This window comes from Cinclus cinclus, chromosome 3 (assembly GCF_963662255.1).
Source record: "Cinclus cinclus chromosome 3, bCinCin1.1, whole genome shotgun sequence".
NCBI classification, from domain to species: Eukaryota; Metazoa; Chordata; class Aves; order Passeriformes; family Cinclidae; genus Cinclus; species Cinclus cinclus.
The window spans coordinates 35,646,503-35,660,049 of NC_085048.1; the positions used below are offsets into that span (position 1 = coordinate 35,646,503).

The 13,547-nt window shown below is 37.5% G+C and overlaps 1 protein-coding gene across 2 annotated transcripts in view; it reads right to left on the reverse strand.

Annotated features, from left to right (window-relative positions):
• Positions 1 to 13,547, reverse strand: part of RNGTT (RNA guanylyltransferase and 5'-phosphatase) — a 171,021-nt gene that overhangs the window by 26,140 nt on the left and 131,334 nt on the right. For both annotated transcript variants that reach the window (XM_062489870.1, XM_062489868.1), the window contains one exon: positions 7,810 to 7,876. In XM_062489870.1, the coding sequence (XP_062345854.1) occupies positions 7,810 to 7,876 (67 nt within the window). The remainder of the gene's footprint in view (positions 1 to 7,809; positions 7,877 to 13,547) is intronic.

Below are 13,547 nucleotides of genomic sequence, written 5' to 3' on the forward strand. Positions count from 1 at the left end.
TTCCAAGGTGTCTAAACACTCTTAAGTTCCACAAAGTGCACTCCAAGTCCTAGGGAGTCCTCCTGAAAACCATCTTGCTGCTGAGAATTATTAACTTTATCTTTAATGTAAAACCTTTCATCATTCCTGCCAAAGGCAAATACAATCTACAACCCTATGCCAGGTAACTTTTCATCTATCTCAGAGAACCTTGCAGATGTGGAAACAGTGCAGAAGAAAGGAGTAAGTGGAAAAGATTCAGGCTCCAGAAAGCATTATCTCGGCATTATATGACTTCCCATGAGAAGACTGTACATTGTCATCTTGTACCAATAAACATTAGGAAAAAAACCTAAATTCCCACTATATTGAGAAATTTATTTTGAAACATTATCTCTCCATCAGCCTATTTTTAAAAGTTTTGGTGCTAAAACTGTTGCCATGTGTTGACTTCTGTATGGCACACAAGTATAGGTGGTTACCACAAAAGACAGAATAATAAAAACAAAGAGAGGGATTTCTTTACACAGTTTCTCAACAGCCCAATACTTGCAATTCCAATCATGCCCAGTACAGCTTCTACAAGTAGCAAGAGGATTTGAAAATCCTGCTGTAACATACCACAGAATTCTATAAAACCAAAGAGCCACCCACCAGTTCTCTTGGAAGACTGTTAACAATAGTAAGTATATAGGATTAATGTTGATTACTTTGTCCTAAAGATGCAGTTTGAACTTCAGAAGAGGTAGACTATACAGCTTTATCCTCATTCTGTGTGTTTAATGAAATGCAGGGACTCAGACTACCCGGATTTTATCTTCTTCTTTCACAATCACCAAATCATGTAATTATCACAGTCCTTCTCAACACTGTCAAGGTATTTGTTCCCAGTGAAGTTGGATCCAGATCTGTAGCTCTCAAAACATTATTTAGCTTTCAGAACAAAATTATTTCTGTTCAGGATATCCCACTTGCTGTCCTATCGTTACTTTCCTAGCCAAAAATAATCTTCTCCTGTTTTTCTTCCCTCACTGTTCATGTTAACTCTGCTAATAAAAAGATGAAACAATCCTTCTCTGACACTAACTTGCTAAGCTAACGAAGGTTAGAGCTATTTGTCTTTAATTTGACAGTTCCCTGTTCAATCCAGTGATGTTTCTTTCAGTTTGAAATTACTTGTCTTCAACGTGAACAACCAGAAACAAACACTTACAGATAAATCTGTATTTCTGTTTTCTCAGGAACATCTCACTTCAGAGATTCTAGGGCTGTACCATCTTCAAGCTGAAGACATGATTTCCCTAGGTCATATTCTATGGCATTTCACATCACATAAAACACAGTAACAGCACAAAACAGTAAAATGGAGAGTTAGGCTACAAAAACAAAATTCAGGTTATGACTTGACCATGATAAATGAGAAATTGTTTTGCCCTACTATATGTTCTGGTAGTGAGCACAAAAACCTCTATGACTATGTACACAAGTTCACTGAGCAAAGCACTAAATAATTAAGACACCAACATACTCTTAGTGGCTGTCAACAGGCTCAAAGGGAAAACTTTTAAACATTTTTTACTAAAAGCTTTACAGACCACACTGCTACTGTGCAGCTCTGTTTGGACAGCAACTGATTGTGTGGTGAAAGTTGGACTAATTCTCTCCCTAAATTTGGAGTGGTCTGAAGACCTGCACCCTAAACAAGGGTATCCCAAGCTTTGGGATCACTAACTTGGAGTAAAAGTCATTATCACTTAGGGAAGAAAAACATGCCATCTTCAGTTGAGAAATCAGCAGCTTACCCTACCTCAAAAATAAGCTCTTAAGAGCACCAAGACCATAAATTAATTCCTGTTCCTCCTTCTTCAGGACAGGATTATTTGGTAAATTGTGGCCAACCATTTCAGTAATCAACTACAGAGGTTTGACATTGCAGAAGGAGTGATGAATTGTCTGATCTGGTTCTTAGACATCAGTTCAGCCTGTGTGTCTGGACGAAGGTAAGGCAACTACGTTCAAGAGGTCTCAGCTCTTGGGAACATTACAGTAAATTCTCTGAGGTACTGAGAAGCTGCTGGCAGATGTTAAAGTACAGGTGGATAGATTTGTATCTGGAGAGTCTACAGGTTTTGATTTGATATGATCAAAGGAATTATTTTGGGGTGATCACCTGCTTCAAGGCCTCTCTCTGGCAGAACTTTACTATGCTTTACCATGTTTATAATTAAAAGTATATTTGCCAAGGGAAACTGAGGCAGTTGGACAAATAATAGCTTAGAACCAAACTACATTCTTGGAGCATAGGTGGTCAGCTTAGCTGTTTCAGCAACCAGCAACTCTGTACTCAAGTTTAATAAAATCTCAGATTAGGGCTATTGAGGAGCAGGTCAGAGCAGAGATCTTGATTCCTTGCTAGTTCTTGACAGCAAGACTGCTGTAACTACAGCAGCAAATTCCCCAGAAGCAAACTTAAAACTTAGAATTTTCCACTGGGATCCTATAATAAAAAACAAAATACTAAGAACACATTATTATTTTCAAAATATTCTTTTCAATGTAACTTTCCTTATATTCTATCAAATCGAACAATCCTATTTTGAACAAAGCAGTACTTACTATGAAACTTCTAATAACTACTCTTAAAAATACTAAAAATAAAACAGTAGCAATTAATCTTTATTTAAATGGTAATTTAATGTGCTAAGAAAGCAAAAAAAATGAAACTAGTCATTAGCTCATAGTAAAGACTGCTAGAAGCTTCATTACTTATTAATAATGGAGAACACAGAGTACTGAACCATTTCCCCTAACCCCAGAAGCTACTAGGAACTGAACTGCAAAAACTGACAATCCTAATAAATTAATTCAGCAGTATGATTTTCTTTATAAATATAATTACTGCATATAGTATATCTAATTTTTCATTATAATCTACATTGATCAAATCTCAAGTTTACAAACAACGAGTCATAAAAGCCCAGTAACATTCCCTTCCATTATTATGGGCAATTATTATGTACAGTGGGAAAACTGATTTAGTTACTTCTAATAAACACAAAATTTCTATGATAATGTTTTTGCTTTAACAGCTTTCTTGTTAGCCAAAAAAGTAGTAACAATATTTAGGGAAAAAAGATAAAAGAAAGCTTGTCAGTTAATTCTAGCTGATGACAATAGTTTATCTTCTTGATCAAGATTATCACTTACAACAACCTTTTTCACTTAATCAAATTTCCAAGAGATGTTTAATAAATACAACCAATTAAGATTCAAAGAAAGCTGCAATTGCATTGCATTGCTCCAGAGGTCTTTAAAAGAAAGCAGAAGTGTATGACAGTAACCCCTACTATTACTACTATGAACATAGCTTAAATGGGAAAAGATACTAAAAGCAAACATTTATGGTGAAACTGTTCTACACTGCTATTGATTGGACATTAGAATTCAATAATAATTGAATATTATTAGAATAATTTTATTTAGAAACAGAATTAAATTATTAAAAGTAACTACCATCTATTAAATCGATTCTTTCCATATAACCTTAAAGAACAATTCCCTGGAAAAAAAAGAGAAACTATTACCATGGCAGAATTTTGAAATAATTAATTGTCTCATAAGCTGACTGAAACAGTTATCATTTATATAAGTCACTGAATTTACTGAAACTCACTAAATATCACCCTGTAATCATAATCACAAACACTGTGCAAAAACATAAATGTTCTATCATAAAAGCTGTTCAAAGCAGCAACATAAAAAATCTTGCAATACCTATAAATTTGCACATTATTAGAAAAGTTAAGTTCCAGGTAGATCCCTCTAGCCAGGAAAACTCTTTTTTTCCCATTTTTTATATCCATCTGCTACCAGATGCAAGATTCAAAAGTTTCAGGAGTGAATAATTCACATTTCCTCTTGCATAATGAAATACACATATCCAACACCTATCAAGCACAACCACTGATACCAATGAAAGCAAGTTGAGGAGGAGGATCAGGTAATTTCAGTTACTCTTATCAGTTCAGCTATGTCTCAGAATCATAAATATTAATATATATTAATGAATTATTGATATAAGAAAGACATAGAAAAATCATCCTAGAAGAGACATTACTATTTCAAACTCTTTTTCCAGAATTGCCATCTACAATTCTTCATCATTAAAGAAGATAGTGTGCTGTGGTGCATGTTTATTTTATTCAGTTTATTGTTATAATGGTTTGTTCCTATGTACCTCTATGTTTTCCCCAGTTTGTTTATCCCCAAGTTGTATCTGCCCCTGAACTACCTTGTTTGGCATTACTCATCCCTTGTTCCAACCCCTTCCTTGTCCATCACTGTAACCCTGCCCCTTGTTCCAGTACCTTCCCTGTCCATCACTGTGACCAATTATTATTATGGTCAATTATTTGTACCCACCCCCTGATCTGTCCCCGTATTCAATCTGGAACACAGGGGTGGCTCACTTTGCCCTTGACCCTTCCAACACTAGTAAACTCTTTGGAACCTCAGAAGCTGAGATCCTCCCTCACTTCCTTTACCTGACCCCAGACGCCGAGAACACTTTGGGGCAATTGGCTCAAAGGTTCTGCCACCAGAAAATCCTACTCTGGGGTAGTTCCTCACACCTGGCGCAGCACTGGTGTGCCTCCAGTGAGCTAGCCCGGGCTCCAGTGACCTGTGTCATTGGTGCAATTATCTCCTGCACAGTTTTAGAAAGCTAAAGGTGCTTGCTTATGGGAAGAGATAATTTGATATGGAGTTCTTCTTTTTGCAATTTTGTTAATGCACATAAACCAAAACATGAATATATGAGTACCAGCATGGTAGTTCATATGTTTACTAAGAATATTTCAAAGATCTGGTAACATTCCTACTTGTCCAACTGAAAGTGCACTAAAATGCACTAGAAGAACTGCTGTCTGATAATGGTCCACTTTGAGTAATAAATCTACACTGGCAGAGGACTTGTAGTGGTTTGGGGCATTCCTTAATGCATACATTTGGCAGAAAATGCTGTATCTGAATAGAATAAGTAATACTTGGGGATGTTTGCAAATGAACGTGAGTGGGTAATTTATATAACAAGAGAGACCAATCTATCACACAGTCTGTAAAAGTATATTTGAACTAAAAGGTTATAAAGACTCTGCCTTACGTATATTCAAGGACCCTATGTCGTTCACTGGTCTTTTAACTGATGAGATCATTAGCAAAAGCATGTTAAACACCTGAAGAAGAGCTAGAGGAAGAATGAAAGAAACCTGCGTCAACAGTTCTGAAAGAACATTGTACATCTGCAGAGTACAAAAACTTACTTTTTTCACCACCAACTCTCAGTGTGAATTATTACTCCATTTTTCTTTTTTTTGGTGTTGAAAATCTCTATAAAGTTGTGACCCCATCACTCCATACTAGTTCCTCCTGCTGCCATGCAGCAAAAATCCCTTTAGAATCTCAAGCAATCAGAGAGAAGCATCAATTTCAAAAGCTTCTTGTTTTAACTACATGCTATTTCCCAGTTGAAGGTAATAACAAACCACACCAATCAGCTCAGCATTGCATCATTGCTTTTAGCACCAGAACAAAGCAAAGCAAAGCAACAATGTGCAAATGTACACCCATATATATCCCCATAGCTTCACATATAAGTTCAATTTTATAGAGTACAGCTTGTGGAATTAGCTCATTCAAACTTTTCAATGTCATCTCCAGCAATCAGGTGGAAAATAGGCTTTGTTTTTCAAAGGCAGCAACTGAAATTCATTTGATTATCCACTTAACCTATTCTGTGGCAAATGCAACATTTAGGATGAGACTACACCAGTGATACATTACCAGAAAGTCTAGTATTAACTTACTCAAAATAACTGTATATCAGGTACAAGCATGGTACCATCTATAAAGAATCGCAGACACAACAGAAAATGCTACTGTGCCCATATCTTCAACACCATGCCATCCCCTACTCTAAAAATAGCAACAGTAGAAATACAGAAGGGTATGTAAAACAAAAAAATTGATTGGAGATACAGGCTGGATTTTGGGACCAATTAAATAGATTGAGTTTCTGTGGTCTGGAGGATGCAAGATGGTATAATGTGGAGGGGAAGATGAAAATCAGGAATAGAGAATGACTGCTCATCACTTCTCTTGACATAAGAGCTAGGTTGAACCAAAAAGAATAATTTGGCAATAGACTGAAAAGATAAAAAAATACCTTAACTCACAATGATAGTTTGGCTTTGTATCTTGAAAATTTAGTGGAAAATCCCTCAAGCACACTGAGAGAGGGAGGGAGTCCAACTGAGTCTATTAAGCAACAGGATGCAGATACCATTTCCAGAAGAGAAGACCCTGCATGCAAATTGCAGGAAACTGTCTGCATGCTTTGTATTTATCCTGTTAGTGCCCTCTTTCCCTAAGCAAGTGGCCTGCCATTCAGTCCTGCAGCTGAAACCTGTACAGCATCTCTGCAGCTGTCCTGTGAGCAGAAGGGTCTCTCCCTGGCCCAAAGTATTAAGAGGGGTACCACTGCTGACTGCAAGCAGCAGGAAACAAGTGAGGTATTCACCTCTCTCACTTCCACCCAGTGGACTTAAACTCTTCCCAGCCACAGGGAAAAAACCCTCTCATTTTGCTACTTATTATTCTTATAAGTGGATGGGGAGCAGGCAGAAAAGGAGCTTAATTTAGAATGGGAGAACAGTTAACTTTTACAAAGCTTTCAAAAAAGCACTAGTCTTAAGAAGTATCAACAAAAGTATACAAGGTTATTTTTGAAGAAACTTTTAGCAAGCTGCTTCATGCAAGTAACATTTTAATTGTTTAGTTATTAGCCAAACTAAATTATACACGTGCAGGAACTCGGGAGATGAGAGAAAGGGAAGTAGGAAGATGAAAAGCATTCATTTCTTATTTTAAAATAATTTTAATACAATACCAAGGTTAAATTGATAAAAAGTATTTGCTAGATACAGTTGGGAATACTGTTTAGTAACATAATTGGGGATGGCAAAAGAACACATCAGAGTTTTAGAAATTAAGTTTCATTTTGATGTAAAACAAAAACAAGGTTTTGAAAATTCTGAAGCACAAGCATATGCAGAAGAAGGAGGGAGCAATGCAGCCAAGAGTGCAGAATATGTAATAATTACAGGTATAATCTAGGAATGGGAACACTTCAGCATTCTAAAACAGATACCACATTTCCACATTGCTGGGTAATGGCTGACATACTAATGCCTCCCTCTCTTTGTTCTAATGAAAATATCAATGACACTCATCAGAATCAGTCCATATATTCTTGTAAGACATTTTTGTTTGCAAGTGACATGGCAATGACTAATTAGCAACTGGCAATTAGAAACATGAAGCTATTATAGTTCCACTGAAGAAAAAGAAACAGTAAGTCATAAAAGACAAATTATTTTCCAGCAATTGTATGAGTCTTTCATAATAAATCTAATAATACTGGGAAAACAATCTGTGCTTTTTACTGCAGTGTCTTCCCTGTCAAGGATCACTTAAAGAACTGCAGGGCTTCAAAAGTAGCTTAGTTTTGAAATGTCTCTGACAACAAAACCTTCTGGTAATTAAACCAGAGTCAAAATTAATCAAAAGATAATTGGAAAAACTAAGCTTCTTTAGCAAGAGCACAGATTAAATCAAAAGCAAAGCCAGAATATGGTAAACATAACCAAATCAGCACTATTCCCATTGTTTTTCCTGAAGCTATATTGGTAACATAAAGTCCTGAAGTTCTCTAAATCATACAGAAGTGAAGTAATTGAAATAGCCCCCTCCCACCCAGCTTATCAATCATACCTTAATTTGTGCAAAAGGTCTGTCAAAGTTTCCAACATAAAGAAGACCAACATTCTGGGTGAGTAACCTAAAAAATGAAAAGAATCTTTTTAAGATATCACTTTACATCCAAAAGTTTTTTTCTGCATGTGCAGTAATTAAATAAAATAAAAGCCTAGCAGGGCAACAAACTTCACCACAATAGCAAGAGCTACCCTTGCAAATCTGATCACACAATTCTATTTGAAGTAATATAAAAAAGGAAAGATGTGTATTAAAGATGGGTGCACACCAGTAATTCATGTTTATGTTGCAAGCAGGTTTTCACCAAAATCATTTCATAGGCTTCTTTGTGATGGGTGCCACTCACTAATGAGGAAGAATGGCAGGTATGTGCCTTTTCTATTTATTAGAGATCATTAGAGACAAAGCGACAGCAAGAGAAAAGAATCACGAACACACACATTCAAAGCAGCAAGCCCATGAGTTAAAACAGATTAAGGTACATAAAAGTATGCACGGTAATGCAACAATGACATCACTACAAACAGAGAAATAACAGAGAATCTCTGTAATATTGCCTAATGGTTTGCTAAATAAAAAGAGCCCCAGATACAGCTTGTGCTTGCTGTTCTCTTCAAGTCTTAATAAAGTTGTTGCATACACCACTGTGATCCAGAGGGACAATGGGTAAGTTGTCTCAAATTCACACTTCTGGAAAAGACTTTGCTTTCTGCAGATACTGTGCAAGTCAGTGCTATCAGTACATAAACTCCAAATTCCAGAGGAGCATTAGGGCACTGCTGTTACAAACAAGCTGACAAGAACATCACTGGCCAGCAAAAAGGGCAGGAGAGCAGTGTTCTGTTCTGACTGGATAATTACAATGTTCCTCTTGCTAAGCAAAGGCCCAACAATCATTCCCTCCAGTTTAGAGCCTCATAAGCATTGCACTGAAATACAAGTTCTTCATAATAATGAGAACTTTTTTGATGACAAGCCCTGGAAAGAGTTTCTGTTTTGATTAAAGAGAACATTGAAAACCCATCACACTCTTCAGTAGCTCTAAGTTTTCATTTAGTGTTCGCTATTTTATTTTTTCTTTCAATTTTGCATCCCATTCCCTTTAGCAATAAGGCCCCACATATGAATTAAATTAAATATCCAGAAATAAGTACAAATGTAGGTATCACTCAGCTTAAGCAATGACACTGAGATGTCTTTCTTACATTATTAAGCATACATAACTATATATATATATATATATATATATATATATATATATATATGCATACACACACACAATTCATACTGAGATTTTTTTATAACTAAGCCACCTGTCATTTTCAACTCATTTCTCACCATTGCCAGGCCTGTTTTCATAAACAAAAGAAAACAGAAACTCAGATGGCAGTAAATAATTTTGAGCCCACAGAACATACACACCTTAGTATGATCTTGATTCTTCCAAGTTCTGACAACAGTACAGTATATATGGCTTTAAACTGGTTCACCAACAGTGGGAATTGGTGAAATGCAGCAAAATTACAAAGTCAAAACAGTCACACATATAAAACAGTTAAGTAAGAAGAGGTGTTGAACTATCACTCTTCAAAAACCTTTCTGTAATTAGATATGGTATATAAAATTTTCCAGTGCACTGACAAAAATACCCAAAGAGAGAAAAGACCAGTAAGAATCAGACCGTATCAGCCACAGTATGGACAGGCAAATAGATTCCTCCCTTTCCCTATCAGTGTGCCAGTCTCCATCAGGAAGACTTGCACAGTTATGCAGTGGTTCAGCAGTATAGGTAAGTCAGGGTAAGGACACTGAGCTCACTTTCAGTCACAGTAAGTCAAATTCATTCTGAACTCAGGTGTCTGGAACTGGGAAATCCAGCATATTGATCTAACTTTCTCCTAGAGCTATAAAGCAAAATCAGAAAATATTTAATGGTTTTCTAAATGGAAAGAAACATATGGGAAGTAATTAGTAAGGAAGATTTAAAGAGGATACAAAGGTAGGTCATCATATTTCAGAGAGAAGCACCTTAAAGCAACAAAGTATTCATACAAAGAACTGCACATGATTATTATAAGACAGAAAAGAAAAACAAAATAAACACTAGCTGTATTTCTACTATTTTAAGGTAATGTATATTTCCTTAAAATATTATAATATCCTTTCTATTTTCCTTAAAAAAGAGAAGACATTCAGTGTGATAATTCCCATGTGATAATTTCTTCACATTTTCTTTACCAGATTAAAATATAGGACCATTAGAAATCGAAATCTTTAGGAATGCTTTACTTAGAAGTAACAAGCATCCAGGGAACTTTAATACTGGTCTTTCCAGAAGACTCCCCAGTTGTCTACACAATTTTATGATGCTATCACTGATGTACATGCCAAATGAACTGCAAGACTTGGCTTCCTTAATAAGATTGATATTGACACAGTACAAGCTGATTACTATTCATTCATCTTTCACTGCCTCTGCTAAGAAGTATTTTACTTACAACTTCTTATTTGTACTCACATGGCACTTCAAAAAGCAATGTTAAGAAAATTTTTAGGGAATAGAGATATTTGTAGCTCTCCCTTCCTTAAATAAGAGGTTGCATTCTATTTTCTCTAGCTTACACATTCCTTTTGAGTTCTGTAGTTCAAAATTGTATCACCAACATGTAGTCAGTTTCCACTTAAGAACTCAAGAAGGTTGAAATGAGCACCCCAATATGATCATAATTTAACGTTCTGAAATATCTGGGGTTTATGCCCCTAAATGGTCTGAGCAATTAAAAAAATACCCAATCTCACCACAACTCTAAGCTCTTTTTTCTCTGGGTCTTTCTTATGAGCATAATCTCTGTATTGCAGAGGCTGAGCTCACACAGAAGAACCTGGAGAGGTAAGCAGACTGTGACAAGAGTCACTTCTGAGGCTCTGAATAAGCCAAGCTACTGCAGGAGTGTTACCATCTCCTCAGCAGCCACCAGTGGCAGTACCAAAAAGCCATGTGTCACTGAGGAGAGGGGTGAGACAGAGGAGTATGTGCCAAACTCCATCTCACCCACAGAAACTCAGCACAACTGATCTCTAAAGAACACTTAGGTGTACCTCCCACCAGTCAGAAAGTTCAAACTATACATAGCGGGGCTTGGAGTTCTTTACCACAATACCAGAGTGTGGTAAGGTACTTTAAGTACCTAATATTAACTTTAAATGTCAACATGTCCAAATTGATACAGATATTCTCCCCTAATACTCTCAACTAATTACCCTTAGCCTTTAAAGACTTCCCAATGGTAAGCAGGTTTGGTTATAAGCATTTATATGCCAATGATGTCTTTTAAATGTCAGTCTTCTATTTCTTACTTAGTTTTAACAATTCCAGAGTTCTGTTCTTAAACACCATCAGCAGTACTCAGTGCTAAACCCCGATAAAAGTTGGACATTGTAGTTGGCCAAAATCAATATAAAACAGTGATGACAGTTTCACAGCACAATTATTACCTTCAAATTTCACTTCAAATAATTACCTTAAAATTATGAGAAACAATCATCAAAAATATGAATGTTTACTGGCACTTCAGCACATTCATTTTTATTAAAAATATGTAGCAATATACAAAGTTGCCTAGCTCACAGACTGTCATATATTTTATTTGAAGTCTCTTCCATTCAATACATTAGTCATATAATTCCCATTTTTTTTTACTGTACATCGAAGGAAAGAAACATGACTCCAAGAAACAGTAGTTCTTTAAGATGTGCTGTATGTATGTAACACGGCACTCCATGCTTTTCTCTCCTACACACCCAACTGAGGAGACCTCTAGCCCAACATGCCTGTTAGGACTGCAGAGTTGTATTTCAATGAAAACTACATAAAACCCCCAAAGGTGTCAGGACAAACCATTTCAGAGTGTTGACAATATAATATCAAGGTCTTAAAGGCCTTTCCAGTACCAAGAAAATGCTGCTAGATAATTATCACTAAATTTCCCAAGATTTGGTCTTTTCTGGGATGTAAATGCACACAATGTTTTCAAATCCAAGGTGCAAGAGCCAGGCACTGCTATTTGTGGGGGGAAGTTGATCATCAGAGTAGGCACGGTCAGGCCAGGTGATCCAAAAAGTGTGGTGGCGACACTGATGTGATGGTCCCTAATGCAAATAAACACAGGAAGGGACTAAGAATTTGGGTAAAAGGAAACTTGGAGTAAGGTACTGTGGGATGGCAGGGGATGCAGAACATACGGGATGAGGAAACTATAAAGGAGTGAAAAAACAGCCCTCTGGGTTGGAACGCACCGGGGTGGAGCTCTGGGCTGGAGAAGACCAAAGGATTAGAGAATGGGAGCAGCAGAAACTGATCTACCACAGAGTTCATCCTCCCTGAGCATAGCTGACCTTGTCTGGGGGCTGGGACATTCCCAGCACCATTGCCTTCTTCCTATTGCCTTTGGCCATGGGAAACAGTGACCCTTGGCTATGGACTTTTTAGAGGGCAGCACGTTTTAAAGAAGCCTGATCATTTCTTCTTCTCCACACACAGTCTGTTCCTGCTAAATTACATGTTAAGATGAAGATGAATTACCCTTTCAGTACCTAAAGGTGGAGGGCAATAACAGAGATGGAGAGGAACTTTTTACAAGGGCCTGTATGATAGGACACAGGAGAAGAGCTTTAAACTGATACAAGGCAGGTTTAGACAAGGTATTAGGAAGAAATTCTTTTCTGTGAGGGTGGTGAGACACAGGAACAGGTTGCTCAGAGAAGGAATCTATCCCTGAAGTGTTCAAGATGAGTGGACAGGGTTTTGAGCCACCTGGTCTAATGGGCAGTGTCCCTACCCATGGCAGGGAGTTAGAACTTTATGATCTTGAAGGCCCTCTCCAACCCAAACCATCCTGTGATTTCAAGATAACACTGACAAAAATTCAGGCACTGCTCACCAAGCCACCAATGCTCACCAAGCCATTAAGTAGTATTTTGTGAAAGCAGAAAAGCAGATGCCAAAGAGTTCCTTCGTATTTTGTTCGGAGGTGTACCTTGAGGACACCACTAAAACTTCATCTGTACCCCAAATGCCCACCCCTTCAGACTCAAAGGCTGCCTTGAAAATCCACTGAGGTTATCAAACAGGGCCACCCAAACTAGAGCTGAACACATTCACTTTTGAGTGGTTCGTACACCAAGTAGCTGTGAGTTTCCCTCCAGGCTACCTAGTGTTGCTGTGCAGATTATGGAAGAAGGCTTCCAGAAAGAAACACTCAGAGAAAGAAATAAAGGTACAGGGAGGAGCCAGGAGCCGCTACCTCTCACAGGAGCAAGTTACTGCAGCTTAGCTGAATGCAGTAATTTGCTCCTGTGCGAGGCAGCAGCTCCTGCACTTGCTCTGCTGGGTGCAAGACTGGTGATGCATTGTTCAGGGAACAGACTTGCAGCTCTAGCCAACAACACAGAGGTCAGATAGGCCTGGAAAGCAGGGAGTTTGGAGTGAAAACACAGTGTTTTTCAGGAGGGCTGAAAAGAGGTAATTGGCAGTGGAGAGATGGAATGCGTAGAAGAAAAATGATGACCAATGAACAAGCACATGGCTTGAGGTGTCTGGTTTCTCAGGAACAAAGCAGTGATGTAACTGGCAGTGGTGGGCACAGAGATGCCCACAGCAATGCTTCAGTTATTCACCAGCCCTAGGAAAGAGAATATGCAACTTCTTCCTTATATTTGAAATAAAGCGCTCACAA